Source organism: Apostichopus japonicus, chromosome 3 (genome assembly GCF_037975245.1).
Source record: "Apostichopus japonicus isolate 1M-3 chromosome 3, ASM3797524v1, whole genome shotgun sequence".
NCBI lineage: Eukaryota > Metazoa > Echinodermata > Holothuroidea > Aspidochirotida > Stichopodidae > Apostichopus > Apostichopus japonicus.
In genome coordinates this window covers 23,022,504-23,040,721 of record NC_092563.1, presented here as the reverse complement: position 1 = coordinate 23,040,721, position 18,218 = coordinate 23,022,504, and the positions used below count along the sequence as shown (strand labels likewise).

The 18,218-nt window shown below is 38.5% G+C and overlaps 2 protein-coding genes across 2 annotated transcripts; both read right to left on the bottom strand.

Annotated features, from left to right (window-relative positions):
- Nucleotides 1-596: 596 nt before the first annotated feature.
- LOC139965516 (eukaryotic translation initiation factor 2 subunit 2-like) lies at nt 597-8,161 on the bottom strand. The gene is made up of 8 exons (XM_071967953.1): nt 7,931-8,161; nt 7,227-7,404; nt 6,602-6,693; nt 5,386-5,572; nt 4,785-4,858; nt 3,705-3,850; nt 2,520-2,662; nt 597-1,966 (listed from the first exon to the last, which is right to left on the bottom strand). Exons 1-8 carry the CDS (start codon nt 7,946-7,948, stop codon nt 1,791-1,793), a joined length of 1,014 nt encoding a protein of 337 aa, XP_071824054.1. The 5' UTR covers nt 7,949-8,161; the 3' UTR covers nt 597-1,790.
- A 3,054-nt stretch (nt 8,162-11,215) lies between these two features.
- On the bottom strand, nt 11,216-17,050 carry LOC139965513 (solute carrier family 35 member G1-like). The gene has a single exon (XM_071967949.1). The coding sequence runs from the start codon at nt 16,510-16,512 to the stop codon at nt 15,433-15,435; it is 1,080 nt and encodes a 359-aa protein (XP_071824050.1). The 5' UTR covers nt 16,513-17,050; the 3' UTR covers nt 11,216-15,432.
- Between the last annotated feature and the right edge of the window lie 1,168 nt (nt 17,051-18,218).

The window sequence follows — 18,218 nt, the reverse complement described above, 5'->3', positions numbered from 1 at the left end:
ATACTATGAAAATGAGAACAAATTATTTATCTCTTAGCAACTTAATTGACCCTCGTGGTGATGTGTATACTATATATCCCCCCTCCCTCTTGTCAGACCTTTTGCCAGGTAACCAGTCTGGGGAAATGAACATTTGTCACAGAATATTTTGTTTGAAATGATTTAGCCACTTCACTTACATACATTGAACAGGAAGAACAGAACAGAGCACTGTTGTGTTATAGATCAAAATTATCTTGTGGTCAGGAGGTTCAAATCCCATTCTAGCCAAAATTCTGCTTCTTAAAAATCTTTCGTAACTTCCCCATCAGTTACCGTGTTGATTTTCTTACATTTATGTGAAAGGGCGATGTTTCTCTTAAAATCCCTTCCCTGCCACTTGCTGGGTTTAATGAAATAAAAATTGGCGTGATCCTAGGTTTCAGGGTACCTTCGGTATTCTCCCCTCTGGAAGGCACCCCACTCATCCCCAGAAAACATGGTTATTAGGTTGGTATCAGTAAATTGCTTATCTTAGCAGCCATTTAAGCATTGACAGTTCAAAGGTGTATTTAACAATAAAAACAAGAAAAGAAAAAAGGGACAGATTCCTGACGTGTCTTTCCCTTCTCTTTTATTGAAAATGCCACCAAAACAAGACAGTTACATAATTTATTATGACAATGTAACTTTTCACGTTTCCATTACAAAATTTCATAACCAAGAATATATATTATATTCCTCCCACACGACATTCTTTCCTTTTAATACCAAACCTTCAATAAATCACTGGATCATTTTCCTATCATCGATGATTAGTTTCCAATAAAGGGTTCTCACAAAAATAAGATGATTGTTAGTCATAATGTTCCACGGTGAGGGAAGAGTGATTAATACCAAGCAATTCCCATTTACCTACATGTTATAAACAAGAGCTAGTCAAGCAAGAGAAATGTTAGTTAAGAATTACTACACATACAGAAGTATCATTTTATGTACAGATTTTCTCTAACTTACATGTATTTTGAACAACACATGTATAATAAGTTAAAGAAAATATGTATTATGATATATGACATATATATATTTGTGTATATATATATAAACATATATATATATATATAATAATATATATATATGTATATTATGATTTCATAGCCATTGTTCCATGAAACTAATAATAAGAGCTGATAACTCAATCTATTATGTTTAACTAACCTCACAGCTGGTCAACTTTTCTTGTTTATATAGACAATCTTCTGCTCAATTTGATCATTAGAAACTGACCCCAAACATTCACTTTTAATACAGGCTCATCAAACTACATCTAAAACGACGGTAACTCCACCACCCGGCCCTTTTAACTTACACTTCCAATGTATGACTAACTGAAACACATTACAAACAACAACAAGCATCTGCAGCAGTCTCTGGAAGAAACTGAAGCAATATTACCAAATTACGTACTAGTAACTATCACAGAAACAAGAAAATAAGAAAATGAAGAACCAAGTAATGAAGGACCAATCAGATGTTTACAATATGTTGAAGTTCAGTGGACAAAACAAGATATACTGCCTTTAAAGTTGATCTGTTTTTTTTTTTTAAAGCCAGGCCGAAGATTCCCTCCCTACTTAATGAATGACCGGTCGTCCACATCGCGCAATGTTGGTATTAAGAGCAAATCGACCTCAACTGTGATGAAATTGTCCATGCTTGTTCATTCGACCAAACAAATCCACATTTATTGTTCCTTCAAAACTCTATCGATTCTTCCTGTCACTTAGAGTCCCTATCTTTTCGTCGGAGGATCAGTTAGCTTTGGCTCTCATTGTTGCCCTCTTTGATGTGACGGCTTGGAATCCTGATTTGATACTAGCGACCGAGCACCTTGACTGACAGCTCTCGCACTGGAGGAAGAAGAGGCGGTTCTCCTTGTGTAGGATGGTTTCCGAGGACCTGCACGTGTGACACGTCACATACTCTTCTGCGGGAGGAGCAAAAGAGAAACATTCATCAAACTTGACATTTTAGAGGTCTAGAGATGGAGGATACAGCAGGATTATGAACATCTTGGAGAAAATGGACAATTTAAGTCCAACGGCAGAGGGCTGTGGAGCTTGATTGTGGTCTCCGAACGTCTCCTTCACAAGATGAATATTTTTCAGAGGGAAAGCATCAGTCATCTACTAACATGAAGGAAAATTCTCCTCTTGTACAATTTTTCATGAGTTATAGACAATTCCCAATGAAATAACAATACATTTCCAACAGACGTGCAGTACAAATGGACAAACGGCATGATTACAATTATTATTCCACTGGCTATGAGTACCAGCACAAGGTTTCAACTGTGAGTAGGTAACCTTAAATTAGTACCTATGAAATATTTTCAATATGCCCTGAGCAGCTGAGTACAAGCACAACACTCACTACAAGTAACATTTCCACTATTAATGATCACCCGTCCACATAGAATCTTCTCAAAATTTGGAAATGAAGCGGAAGCGTGAAAACGATGACACGTTCCATGTACTTACTAATGTATCGTCTTAGAACGTTTTCAATCTGTTTCTGTTGGAAACGACCTTTGATGATTAACATGTTCTGACCATCAATAGATCCACTGGTTCCCAGCTCAGCCAAGAGAAAGGCTAGCAAATGTTCCGGCTGCCTGTGAAGCCTGGGATGGGGAAGAACAAAGAGTAGTCGATCTACTATTGAACTGTTCTTAAATCTTAAAGGCATTGAAGACTCTCCCCAAACCGCGTGCCTTGCTCTGAAAAAGTCAACTTTCTGTTGCTTGCAAGTGAAGTGTTTTCAGACAGTAATGACACGTGATACCTTGTTATCTTTTATCTAGACCTGAGATGTCCACGCTGCTATGTACACTGTGTTGTGGGTATTGACCGCAGCTGTATGTATTGACTGTACAGTAGTGTCTAATTAACAATGGTAGCTAGCTGTGTGTGTATTTTCTGGGATCGATGGTGGTGTTTAACACTTCTGTTTCACCTTGTTCGAAACGAGGTCAGAGTACCGACATGACACGTTTCTTTTTGCGCAAGTCTTCCCACCCTTTAATCACAGACAGGTCACTGTAAATTCAATCAACGTTATCGCATCATGTTACCGATGTCAAGCAGAACAAATTTTGGAATTGAGTAGAAGCTTTTTCATAAGTACAAAGCTGCTATGTATTGCTAACGTATTGAATGCATCTAACCCTATGAAATTTGAGCGCCACGTTTAATTAATATATTTCAGCTGTTTGAGAAACCTCATTTAATACTGATAATGCAACAAACCATGCAACGAAAGTCAATAAGTGCTAAGCATTGCCTCAAAGCTAACAAACAGTCCATGTAATATATGTATCAGTAAACTATAGAAAAGGTTAATTAGCATTTTATATAATTAAATATTCACGACTATGAATTTTGTATAATGTACTTTGATGTCATCCTTCAAATAATTTGTACTGACAGTACAAATGTTATATTACTCTCAGATTCAAGTTTGAAACTGTTCATACTATCTGTATAGTTGCTGATATGAGCATGATATGAGAGTACAGTATAGAAGATTAAGTCCTAAACTGCTTCTAGAGTAGTAATGTAGGTGACAGCTGGTAGCCTGCTGTTTACCATGTAACTACACAAGCCTTCAAACACTGCCTCGTATTCCTTTGTAAACTGTTTCCAAAGAGACAGAAAGTCACTTACATTCTGCAAATATCGGAAAAGTTAACGAATGAGCTCTTTTTGGTTCCCACTCTGACCACCTGGGGTGGTTTCATGACAAATCGTTTCTTGTCTCCAACCATGTCAGGATTCTTGGCCTTCATAATGTCAAACACTCTTGTCAAAAGCTGCGTGCACAATTCATGAAAAATAAAGAAGACTTTAGGAAGAGATGATCAATTAAAATTAGCATCAAGTCTTTAAAACAGTCTTCACTCCATGACTACACATGACTACACTTATATCTCTCATTAAGTTCCTTATAGTAGTGTCATACTAAATACTATAGAGTTTGCTCAGTTTAGTATTGTCTGAATAGCCGAGTGAATGTAAGAGGATGGATTCTGCTTCATGCACACACATGAATACAAGATCCACTGTTAATTTCTTGCATTTGCTTCCCTATCTGTTTGCTCCTGACTCAAGAAAGGTTAAGGTTGTCTGTCTGAAGGGCTAAGTGATTGGAACAAGTTAACTCCTTCCACCCCCCCAACCCCTACCCCCCCAAAAAGATATATTGGTCGTTCTTTTGCAATAGTAACAATGTTAAATACGTCAAGAATAGTAATATCTTCACAACAAACTCTCTATGTACTGTAAGCCCCCAGGGTTACTTCACTTTCACAGGATGCTCAATTTCATTATAATATCTGGGACAAAAGATATTTCAGATCGGAAGGAAAGGCAGCAAGTCTCAATATCTGTAATGATCCTACTTGAATAAACCCTATCAATTATGCTTTACATCAAAACATACTTTAAAGAAAGTCAACAACTAACACATTTGAAAGAGGCAGATACGATGGGACTACTTAAGTCAGAACTTACAGTCAGGCTTAACTTTCCAGTCTTACTGAATGTTCTTTATGTTTGTGTGTACAAATTAAAACTGTTCAAATGTTTACTACTTTAGATGCATATTTACAGTCCTTTCTCTACCAGAAGCTTATCAGTGCATGGTAAAAACACTTTTGGCATATCCACTATATATCCACCATATAAATATATCCACCATATTCAATAAAAGATACTTAACGATTACATGGCAAACAAATCAATCACCTCATCGTATGTGTAATCTCTCTCAGATCCAGCCCAAGGAATTGCAGCTTTGATCCGCGCGTCAATGTCTTCTCCTTAAAAGAGGCAAATCAAGAAAAACATTTATAAAAAATAAAAAAATGGAACAGTGACCAACAAAAGGAATGGTTCTAAATATATTGCTTGTAAAACTAGAAGATAAATATCAGTTTGTCCCAGAATGATTGAACATGTACAGAATTTACAATAGTCAGTGTACGTAAAGAATCGTCCCTGACTGAGTTTATGGTGACACCCTATCATCAATCAATCGACCCTGGCATTAATCCACACATTGTCCAGGAAGAGTGCCTAAAAAGCATCATAACAGTTTAACTTCTTTCCTCTCCATAATAGCTAAGTCAGCACACAGAAAATTGAATGACATAACATCAATATACAGGATTTTCGCTACACAGAAAAGGACCACTGTGTAGTGTATCAGGTCAAAAGATCCACAATGTCTTGAAACAGGTTCGTTCAGACAATTTAATTTGAAAGGTATAGAGGCATTCTGTCAGGATACATGCTACCTGATATCATACATAATACCACCTGACAAGTCACATGATTAACAACTCACCTTCCTCTTTCTGTTCCTCTGATTGTCCGTTGCTTAGAGCGTCTTCGATCGTCACTCTCTTCTTCTTTTTCTTCTTCTTCTTCTTTGAGAAGATGTCTGTATCTTCATCGTCGTCGTCCTCAGCGGGAGGAGCAATTGTACTCTCGTTGGTTTCCTGTGTTGTTTCCTCAGTTGTCCCTTCATTATCCTGACGAAATTGATCCAATAAAGCAGTGTTGTGCAATCAATGTCTTCAAACTCACTTACAACATGGCTTAAAGGGAGTGTGACTCAACCGAGTGAGCCAGTTGAGGGTAAAACTTTGACACTTATAAAGGAGCAACCAAAGACCAAAAACAAATTCTAAAATCTACCCACAATTTACTAAATGTACAAAAAACTGTCACAGAGTAATGCGATATTTACTGATTCAACTTGAACTGTGACCTGTAATTTCCAACTGAAGACAGGACTTTAAATGAAGTGAACAAAATCAAAACCATATTACAAAACCATCACAGGGCAGAAAAGAGTGCTAGACCAAACTAGATTTGAGTATGACAGGAGAGATAGAGGGAGTTACCCTGCTCTTGTGACAGGTTGTCTGCCCTCAGAATGGCAGCTTCCGAAGGAAGAGGAAAGTGTACTAACACAGTCTAAGTGAGTCAATAAACACACTGTTCTAAAAATATTACTAAGTTTTTGATGCAAGGTACATTCCCCGGTGTTTATGTACAGATAAGACCGGTAAGTAACAGAAATACAGGTTTGTCAATGGAGTACAATGCAACTTTCTCCTTGTCTTCTCAATCTCAGCTACACTACAACTACTGAATATGTAAACGTATCTCTCTGTACTATATGGCATTACACAACATGAGGGAGGAGGGGGTGGAAGTATATATTGGATTAATGACACTACAGTCTACAAGCAAACTTCTGCAGTAAAATCAGAGAATATCTTGTATGCTCAAACTTGGCATGAAAATATGAAATCTTCAGAAAACACCTAGGTAGACAATGTGGAATTACGACAAGGTCAAAACCTTGAAGCAAAAGAGATGTAGCATGCTGAGATTGTAGTAACACAAACTCTGACCACAAATCTCAGTACAGTATACTGTGATGATACCCTTTAGTTGTGCATAATTGCCACTACAGCCCTACTTCATCTTCAGTAGGCCCATTTATTACATGTTGCTTACTGTATATATAGACCAAAATAAGTGTTGCTTACAGGTAATGCCTCCATCAGACCATCCATGTCAAAACGGGCCTTCTTCTTTTTCTTCTTCTTTTTCAACTTTGAGAAGTTGTCGAGATCATCATCTATATACGGAGAAGTAGCTACCATTAAAGGTTTGTTTCAAAAGGATTGTCAGGGAAAGATGTGTTCATGAAATGTTCCTTAATGTTTTGAATGAACCTGTTACACCAATTTTCAGAGAACCTCCCAATTATTTCTGAAAGAAAGATTGCAATTACTCAAACTCAGGGATACAGTTCAACAACAAGTATTATTGATCAACAAAAATGTTAATTTGAGAGCAGCTCTTATGACTTCACTAAATGTTGTCAATACAATCTCCCTGTATGAGTCGTGTAAATCCAGAATCTTGTATCACATTTATTTATTAGAAAATTCATGGGAACTCTAGAACTGAAGCATGCAACTAGAAGAAACACTTAAATTGATAAGTTGTAATTGAAAGCAATAATGCACCAGTATGCAATTATTTCAGGCTCATGGTTGAAGCTTTGAAGTTTAAAAAATTATTTTTCCCATGAAGGGAAACTTAGTTATTTAAGACCAGATGCTGTTGTCTCAGACAAATGGTTAAATGCCAGCGATGTTAGCTCACCTAAATCGGCTTTAGTGTTAGTCTCATCCTTCATCTCATCCTTAGTTTCCTCAGTCGTCTCTGTCTTGTCTTCTTTTTGTTCTGACTCTGCAGGAGCACCGTCTTCATCTTGGTTGGCATCAAACTCCAAAGGAGTTTGCTTCTTTTTCTTCTTCTTTTTCATGGTTGGGTCAAATATCTTGAAAGAAAAAGATAAAGAGTTATCAGTCCTAGGCTGTATTTCCTATACAAGTAAGATAAAATCTCCAAGCCCTCAATGTACACTAAATCTCAATATTTGTCCAAAGCCTAGCATTCTTCTTTCTCATATACAGTACAGGTGATGATTTAGGCTTAACAAAGGCTAAGGTTGCCTAAGAAAAGGTACAACTTACAAGCACAACAAGGGAAAATATGTAGGTCTACAGAGTCAGTCTTTTATGTTAGCCTTTCCAACATACAATACTGTCACTGTAGGCTTAGCAGTTTTATACAGGGAGTCTTATATTAGTGTTTAATAAAAGACAAAATTCAAAGACTTGATGCTGCTAGGCCTAGAAGTGGCTGCATGAGATTAGGGAGAGGCCTCGTTACTTACGTTGCATATGTCATGGCCTATGCTTAAATTGATTTAACGCTAGGCCTTGGGCAGCCACAGTATAGTGTATCCTCGTACTAAGATTACGACTAACAAGTAACATAAGGCTTCGAGAAGGTTAACTCACCCCGTCATCTTCTGACATCTTGGAGAGTAATTCCAACGATTCAGAACTATAGTGTGAAAATTTTCCTCGCTTCAAAGCTTTATTGACAACTACTTGGGTATTTTGAAATCTATGAACGGCAAAAATCAACAGACATCAACAATAGTTAAGATTCAAATTTGTCATTTGGCTGTTTCTGGTCTTTCTAAGCTGACGGTAGTGTGTATATATTGTAGCCTATATAGTAATGCGATTGTCTATTGCATCATGCACGTATTGTCACACTGTATTGTATAAACTGCTACGCACCATGCCGCATTTTTGTCAAGAGTAAGTATGGAACGCCAAAAGAACTACATCCAGAAAGACAACGTTGGAAATAAATATAAATTATTATGTTTCTGGTCTTTCTAAGCTGACGCAAGTGTGTACTGCGATTGTCTACTGCATCATGCATGTGTTGGTAACAAGGGCGTAGAACCGGGGGGGGGCTGGGGGGGGGCTGGGGGGGGGGGGCGCCAGCCCCCAGTGAAAAATGTGGAGGGGCGGAAGTATCATTCTGCCCCCCCCCGCTTCGCAAGTCAGAAAACCCCTTTTTCATTTCCAAATGAGAAAAAAAAATCTCATTTGGAACACCAAATTGCATCTAAGGCCTGGTGAAAATACAAAATTAAGTTTACAAAATGGAGTGGGTGTTTAAGTGTGCTATATTGCACCAAATTGCATCTGAGGCTACCTGGAAATGCAAAAAATTCCAAAGGGGAGGGGACAGCCCCTCCCATTAGACCCCTCCCCCAGGCCGGCCATCAGTCTTCAGCCCCCCCCCCCACTCAAAAGTACCTTCCTACGCCACTGGTTGGTAAAGCATCATGCGCGTATTGTGGGTATTGTCTACTGGCGCTTCAAATCAGCACGACTTTAGAGGTAGACCTAAGTTAATTATGGCAAATTTCATTTGGGGTCCTGGGGGAGGACATTTATTTCCTTGGGTGGGGGGGGGGGCACATGTCAATGTATTAGAGTTGCCCGAGTATGTTCCCGATAGATCATTTTGGCACAGAAGAATAGCGACTGGTACTTTCAACGTTGTTTATCGTGCCGATGTGATTCAGCCTCATTGTGATTAGTTATCGTATTTGTCCAGCTCTATATTTATTAAGCTACTTCAGGGCAAATAACATTTGCAAACATTTCGCATGATACATAGTGATCATGAGTCCGTAGTCAGAAGTTAATTTAGTTAATTAACCCCTGTCGTAAACGTCGCACTGAGTCACACATCATGTTCGACCTCATTGCATGTCCTATGGATGATTGCTTTTGTAGGTGATTCTACGTCACGGCCCACAATATCCGAAAGCCCCACTTTTCAAGGTTTTAAGCCCATTATTTGGTGAGAATTTGAAAATTCACATTTCTCGTGAATAAAATCACTTGAAAACATACCCATAATGTTGCACAAAATTCAATCTATGGACAAGCAATATAGAAAAACCTCCTTGAATCCCTAACAGACAGGTCAAAGTTGCACGAGTAGATGAAAGTATGTTGAAGAATGTTGGTGAGGAAATTTTGGAAAATTCAGACACAGTTAATTTATTGATGTAGAAATATTGCAACCTCTTATAATGGCTATTATAAAACTTGGTTGAAGGAAATGAAAAATAGCAGATATTTCCGATATCAGGTATATCGAAACCGAACACTACACACATAGGCGTAGGTCCCGTAGGACGCGGTGGCTGCAGCCCCCCCCCCAACCCCTAACCCACAACCAAATTTTTCCCCATCTTTTTCAGGCACCTACTGAAAGAAAAATAAATAGCAACGAATAGCTTAAAAATGGATCTCCTTGGTAATTAAAATAAAGTTCTAAGCTTGGCCGACATTACTACTGTAAAAGAGTTTTGACATAAATGGATCTGTATGATTTTTCTCCATCTACATAAGACATTTGGTTGTTTACATAGCATCGGTATACTGTGCAACTTTCACGGACCGTAAGGTACACGATGCTATGCACTGTAATGACCGATGCTTGCTTATATGATATTGGCGTTGATATGTTGAACGCGCGCTTCGCGAGCGAAAAATTTTGGCTTTTTTTTCGGGCAAGTCATTACAGCCCCCAAATCCAATTGGGCTCCTACGCCTTTAACTACACACATAGACAGTTTTTGAGGCTGTTCATCGTGGAACATGCATTTCAATGCTCACTGATATGATGTTTTATCTGCTCTTTGCTTTACAAATTCGAACAGGCGTGTAGCGAGTAATTGCCAAGGGAGGGGCGAAGCCTGTAGGCAAACTATCTAAGCGAAGCGCCACCATGGGTTGGCGCGAAGCGTACAAGGAAAATTTTGGCCGAAAATGCCTCCCATATCGCTGGAAATGACACTTCCCAGGCCTTGTAAGTTGCATCTAAGCATTGTCTATTTTGAAATTACTAGAGATGTCATAAAGAAACTTTGCTCGGGGGGGGGGGGCGGTCGCCCCCTTCCCAAAATGCGTCATGTACCCCGACGACTCGGTTGAGTTCAAGACCAGCCACAGTTGGTTCCATATAGCACAATTGTACAATTGTTTAAGGCGTCCATACACACACGCGCGTTATGATAGACCATATATAGTATTTATATAGATACATTAGTGAGAGAGGAAAAATGGAAACGTCAAAAATGGAGTTGTCGGTGTAAGGGGTAGGGTGAGGCGCACACCCCCTCCGTAATCCTTGATCTGTCACTGGCTACCCTGTGTATATTATAGGGATCAGCGCTTTAACTATGACTGTTCCTCTTCTCTTCCCGAGGTCTTGGCTATCTTCTACTCCCTCCTTTTTTTCCTTTTTCTCTCTTTTTTCTTTTTCTTTTCCCTTCCTTCCTTTCCTCCTTTTCTTTTTTCCCCCTCCTTTTCCCTTTTTTCTTCTCTTTTTTTCTCTCCTCTTTTCCTTACCCGGGGGGCGCGCGCCCCCAACGCCCCCCCTGGATACGCACCTGTATATGTACTTATATAAATGTATAAATACCTAGGCCTAGATATACTTTTATAAATACCTATATATACTTTTATAAATATATAAATTTATACTTTTAAACTATGTTTAAATGCCAATATATACTTTTACACTATGTATTATGTACATGTTATCTACGACTGCCCAAATGGGGGCGCTATTATATTTCAGTTCAACCACCACATTTACCCACCACATTTACCCACCAAAAGAAGGGTACGAACGGTGCATAATATACTACTCCTCAAAACTCTCTAATATTCGATGTTTAAAGGGTGTGAAGACTCGCGCAAAAAGGAACGTCTAATGCCGGTAATTTGACCTAGTTTCGAATGAGGTGTAACAGAAGTGTTAAACACCACCATCGATCCCAGAAAATACACACACAGCTTGCTACCGTCGGTAATTAGACACTAGTGTACAGTCAGTACATACAGCTGCGGTCAATACCCACAGCACATTATACAAACGATACAGCGATGGACATATCAGGTCCAGCTAAAGATAACAATTTAGGTGTCACGTTTCATAACTGTCTGCATTTTGTAGCAACACGAACAAAACGTTACTTGCAAACAACAGAAAGTTAACTTTTTTTCAGATGGCGGCACGCGGTTTGGGGCGAGTCTTCAATGCCTTTAAGTTAACCGCTTCCTGTTTTACTGAATTCGCTCGCTTAAAAATTGGCTCATAAGGACTCACCACATTGCACAGTGAGTCGCCATTGATTACGCAATACGTCTTGAAATATGAAGGAAGGCTGTGCGATTAATGAAACACCTGCAATGCACAATATGCCAAAGATAATATCGAGTAACCTAATAGCGACTGCTTCAATAGAATCCAACCAAAAAAAAAACACCGAAAGTTGGCATACAATTCAAAATGGCGACCGCGTCTTCAACGGGTGTTTGATATATATATGCTATATGCCAATACAAGACAGTTTATACCAGCGGCGTAAAGGCTGCAGCACAAACAACGAGGAAAGGATATTTTTGTTTGTCATATAGTACTTTAACTCTTGTGGCGACGATACAGATCAATGCAGAAAACATGATGACATTAGAAAAGGTACTGTTTCCCAGACAGAAATCTTTCCCCTGTGAGTGCACTGGTTAAATTGCAATTAAGCTGTTCATGCTGTTACTTTCCTGTAACTTTGATCTCTGTTGTCCGTGACTCGGTTCGGTGTGAGTTTCTCAGTTGGCTGCGTTATCTGGATTGTCACTTTTGTCTTGCATATGCATATGTACATAACGCACAAAGACATAAAAATGTTGATGATCTGCTAGACTGGCTTTTAAGCCGAGAATCTTCACAATATCACGACGTTCCCAATTTACAAAAGTCTTTAATCCCCTATGTGTGCGCTGGATCAAGTTTGCCGATTTTAACTGTTCATGCTGTAACTTTCATGTAACTTTGATCTAAGTCAACTCGGTTGGGTGTCATCTGGTAGGCCTATGTGTGTTTTTTTTTCTTGTGGTAGATATCTAACCATAATGGACATGATAGCTATAAGTTTATCTCTCTCAGGTATACGTATTTGTGAAGCAAATTGTATAAATTAACTTATATGCAAAACTACACTGCAACCACCACCAAGAGCTTAAAAGACAGCGGCGGTATTGGCCTTCCATGCATTTATCAGAGATCAAATAGCCTATAGGCATATAAAACTATAATGTTAAGTACTTTAACCTGTGCATATAACCGGCAGCTTTGATATATATGCAATACAATTCGCACTGTCATGTTTGTTTTGGAACTTCATATCATAAAACAGCTTCTTCTTTTTTTATGACTTATACTGGTATTTACTACCTTAGTGTACACCGTACGTCAGTGAATATAACGTAGCCATCCATGAATACGGCTATGTTTAAGAGATAAGGGATAAGAGATAAGGGTTTGTTTTCACCAGTTAAGTTGTATGAAAACAGGGGGTGGAATTCTCTGCGGGAAATACTCAGGCATTGGATTACTTTAAAATGTACTAGATGTCGTGAAAATCGGAAGTACATGGTACACGCATGGTACACGCATGGTACAAAGAGGGCATGGGGTCGGTTCAGGGGGAAAAAAAAAGTTACGAGGGTTTTTGTTTACAAATCTATTCAAATATTAGGAAAAATTAGGAGTTTTAGCTCATTGGTTAACGCCAGTGCCTTTCAATCATAAGGTCCCCGGTTCGAGTCACTCCCAGATTAATGTTTGTCGTCCAGTTACAGAGTTGTTGACAATTAACAATTCATAATGTAAGAGACTGACTTCGGTCAGCTTGCGGCTTTGATAAGCCAATGAGGCTTCTTCGCGAGTTCCTGCTTGCAGGAGGATCTAATATACATACATACATACATACATACATAGGCCTACATACATACACACATTCAAATATGAGAGTAACCTACATGCCACATGTATAAAATGTTTGCGATAACACTAACAATATCAATAACAACAAAACATTGAAGGAGGAATATATAAACCAACTCATTAAAATTGTGATGACGTTGAAGAATACTTCTTCGAAACTGGAACACTTTGGGGGTGTAGAAACGACGACAATTAACCGTAGAACGAATGTTTATACGGCCCATTTCTTTTCATTTTCGTTGCAGAAAAAAAAACACGAAAATACTTGATCCACTGTTTAACCCTAGTCACCTTAGATCGAGACCGTGTAACCGTGTGCCTCACAACAGTATAGTATATTATAGGTGAGCTCTCACCATGCAGTCCCCATGCGAAGGGAATAATATATCCAACCAGGGTGTTGTTATGGAACAACTCCCTGATCCAACACAGTGATCTCTGCAAATGTTTGGTGAGCGATCTAACGTTTGTAGGTGTATCTGAATTGGAAAGAGTAGATATTACACATGATCTTATCCAAATGGCCGATATCTATAAAGAAAGAAACGAACCCCTTCTTATTTATGTTTGTTTTGTTGCTGCCTGCCTGCTTCTGTGACCTATTATTGCATGTTCTGCAGTGTAATGTTGTAAGAACTCACACGGAAAACTGTACATCTAGTGATAAAGACTGCCAATGTAAAGCGAGGTAAGAAATCAGCCGTCAGAATGTGAAGAAATCATTACAATTCATATATTAAAATGACTATATATTGGTTACACTGGTTGCTGGTGAACCTGTATATAGAGAAGTTATAACGTTCCAATATGCCATTTTGCTATAAGTATCGTATATATACAATGCAAACATATTTACGTTCTGAGAGAACGTTCTGAGATAAAATATACATTTTTATTTTCAACAAAATTGTCTTTCAGGTGAGTTCAAAATATCTTTCATATTCGGTGATGATATCGTTGAACATCAGTCGTCATGCACGTAAGAGGCTCTATACATACGTGATTAGACCTATACCCACATTATTATTATACGTGCAAAACATTATATTCCTATGTGCAAAAGATCTGTTACGGGCAAAACGGAGGTACAGCATTCGATTCCGGTTGCTGTTTCCAGGGAAGTTTCTCTACACGTACCGTACACGTTGGCGATTCTTCCGAAGCGTCTCGGAGTTGTGAAGTGTGACATTCCGAGACTGTGAGTTGTTTTCGGTGCAGCTAGCCTACTTAGAAATCTTTTGAAAACGACAGTGATTAAAGTGGATCATTTAGACTCAATATAAGCTTATGTAAATCCCAATAAGAAGCGTTAGTGAGATTCTTTGGTCTTAAAGAGACAATTGGCTTGTTGAGTTTCGATATATCTTTGGCCTAACGCCTCCATTGAGAAGTTTGTACACCTGTCTGTGTCAATCAGTGAATAAATTGCTTCTTCAAGCTAAAAGTAACAAAACATGGATGATTAGGGGAGGTTATGCTGTGGATAAGCCACTTCTTTCAAAATTTTCGGTCCAAAGCAAAACTCCGTCAATTATGTGATAGCACTATAGTTTCTGTGGTCAGTCTCAGCCAAGTTATTAACTCTCCTCTCCCTTACTACATAGCATTAATTAGGCTACGGTTACACCTACATTCGCGTTATGCTTTACTCTACACGAAATGCAAAAAACGTCAATCAAATATGAATAGTCCAAAGTAATATACAAATGATCATTCAGCATTTTCTCACCCCTCCACAACCCACTCCAGCACGCCTCTTCGACCCCGCCACCACCCACCACTTACATCGATCCTACACATGCATGGTAGAATATGCCGCAACATTGTGGACGTGTTTACTTCAATTATACTGCCGTCTTGACATTTGTGTTCATTGCTCAAGACCTTTAACATGTAACCCTTTCCTTCAACGTAAATGTTCAGGTACATTTCAGCCAAATATGCTAGAAGTTGTCATTAATGGTTCCAAATGCTCTTAAAATTTAACACTCCTTTGGGTAAAACGTGAACCTATTTCTCACATTTGTTTCTTCTGTGTTGAAAAAGAAGCCAAGAAATATATTTTAAAAAAATATGCAAAAAAGAACAGGTGAACATTTGGGATAGATAGTATATGTTACTGTATTAACGGTTAGCCTGCAACTACTTCCTCGCCTTCTTTCCGTATAGACATTCCGATACACGACAGAAGAATACAGAAAGATCCTATCGCTGAATACCAATGGGGTATTATCTTAATGATGAATATCTGCATGATAAATGTAAAAACTATTTCTGAAGTCAAAATGATTGTAACCATGACAGCTCTTTCCATTTTGACTGCCAAAAACACACATATCTGAGCAAAAAAATCGAACACTCCAGGTGCCAAAGATATAGCCCAATAATATGATGGACTAGGTGCACTCCATACACCCAATATAGAGCATATTATGGCATTGAGCAGAAAAGTTAACAAAGCATTGGCAAATAATATACACAGAACATGTATTCCCATTTCTTGAAGCTTTCTACCGGCAGTGATGGCAAATCCAATGAAACAAGCTGCTCCTATCGCAAACAATAAACCATATGAATCGAATTCGTCGTTTTGACTCGATGCTGGAAAAATGAATGAAGGCCTTGCAATTAATACAACTCCTGCAATGCATAATATAGTAAATAAAAGATCAAGTAACCGTAGCGACTGCTTCAATAGAATCCAACCAAAAATACCACCGAAAATTGGCATACAATTCAAAATGGCGACTGCGTCCCCAACGGGTATTTTACTGATGGCCAAGGCAAGACAGGTTATTCCAGCGGCGTAAAATCCAGCAGAAACGAAGAGAAAAAGGTACTGTTTCTCGTCGTATAGTACTTCCACTTTGACGAAAATTATACCAATCAATGAGAAAAGCATGATGACGTTTGGATACAAAGTTAAAACAATGTTTGGATGAACTTCATGGGTCGAAATCTCGATGGAAACATCCACACACGAAAACAAGACAGCCGAAAGAAATGCCACCATCATCCCTCGAGATGGGGTGAATTTCCTCAACATGGTCGAAAGTCTTTTGTTTTTCGTGGAGCTGTCTTCATGACCAGGGAGTTCCCCGCCATGACCACTATCGATATCATCTGCGTTTGGTCGGTCGGGATCACACACGGCCCTTGCACATTTCGTGGATGTGGTATGGTCCTCCAATTCCACAGTTGGATTATCCATTCTTAAAGATCAGTATAGGTGGCCGTATACACAAGTCAAAATATACACGATTTTCTAAGCTGATGAATTGCCTATTAAGCCGAGAGTCTTCAAGATAACAATCCCATGCTAATGCAGCAGACTACATCAGTATCTACATACGCTTTATTAAGTTTGCAATTGTACGAAATTTAACCTGAAGAATTATGTTGCCTGTTGAAGTTACATTTCATTTCAGATGAGCTGATGTGATCCAGTGCATGTGATAATATGATTTAGTGGAATGCTTTGGTAGAATTCCGCACATGTACAGAAGAGGTCACTCATCTGATCACTGGTTGTATATATATGAACACCATGCCATACTTCAAATTGTGAGGGTATATGCTGCATGATGAGTACGATATTAAGGAGTATTCTAGCTCATAATGTGGATTCCATAAAGACACTATAAATATAGACATAAACCCATGCACTTTGACCTGTGTACACACATGTCGCTGTGTATAGTGAATACTCGTCGCTGTCAAGCATGAGGCTTTTCCAGCATACATGGTGGCATGATTATGAGATAGAATGCCATCTTATCGTAACAACTAAAAAAAAAAGACTGCCATTTGAAGGTTAGACTATTTTGTTTATGAATGAACTAGTAGGATTTCCGTGCAAGGAATAGCTGGATAAGTGCATCCAACTGTGCGATGAATTTATATGTCGAGAGAAGAACAGAATACAGGAGAGTCAAGTACAACCCGTCAAGGTTTTCACATACGTTTGTTTTGTGCTTTGTTTCCGTTCTCGTCCTGTTTTGATATACGTCTTCAGCGGCAAACTTTTATGGTTGCCCACAGTGGACCAAATTCGGGAATTTATGTTGACATATATTCGATTTAATGCTGACATAAATTCCATTTAATGCAGACATTAATTACGAGCCAACGAGGGGGCTGTGTTCTATGATATAAAATTGATTTAATGAGGGCATAACATCGGTTTTATGCTGGCATATATTCGATTTAATGCTGAAATATATTCGATTTAATGCTGACATATATTCGATTTAATGCTGAAGTATATTCGATTTAATGCTGACATATATTCGATTTAATGCTGACATATATTCGATTTAATGCTGAAGTATATTCGATTTAATGCTGACATATATTCGATTTAATGCTGACATATATTCGACCGATGAGAGTGCAGGAATATATGTCACCATATATACAACAATTCAGCCGCATTCGACAACAATTTACCCACATTTCCGACAACAATTCTTCAACAGCCAATCGTTGCTCTTGTTAGAAATAGATCACGGCGCTGGTTACACTATGATCACAACGTATGACCTTGCCATATATGTTGATGTATTTTGGCACCGTCATGTTAACGGAACCATGCAGGTATACTCTTCAACTGAGAACAGGTATTGAGGGGGGGGGGGGCACGGCTTAATCCAGTTGTATCTACTGTATCTTTGTTTATAGGATGACAATTGTCATAACATTATTTATGGCACAGAACTGATTTTGAAAAGCTCTCGTCGGTGGTTAACATTTTATACTTAATTTTAGTCTAGTTACAGTTAATTTTTATATTGAAGATACCCTTTAGACTAGACTAAATTATTGCAGTGGCTGAAAGGTGTGTCTTACACATGTTAGTTCTATCAGTAGCATATGTTAGTTATATACTAATAACGTGTTAGCCTACATGTATTATTC

Bases quoted from the DNA above. Each gene is read 5' to 3' on its own strand.
- LOC139965513 (XM_071967949.1), bottom strand. From the start codon at position 16,512: ATGGATAATCCAACTGTGGAATTGGAGGACCATACCACATCCACGAAA.
- LOC139965516 (XM_071967953.1), bottom strand. The intron at 3,851-4,784 runs GTGATTGATTTG...TTGTGCACGCAG, and splicing joins GAGATTACACATACGATGAG to CTTTTGACAAGAGTGTTTGA. The intron at 1,967-2,519 runs GTAAGTACATGG...CTCCTCCCGCAG, and splicing joins CGTTCTAAGACGATACATTA to AAGAGTATGTGACGTGTCAC.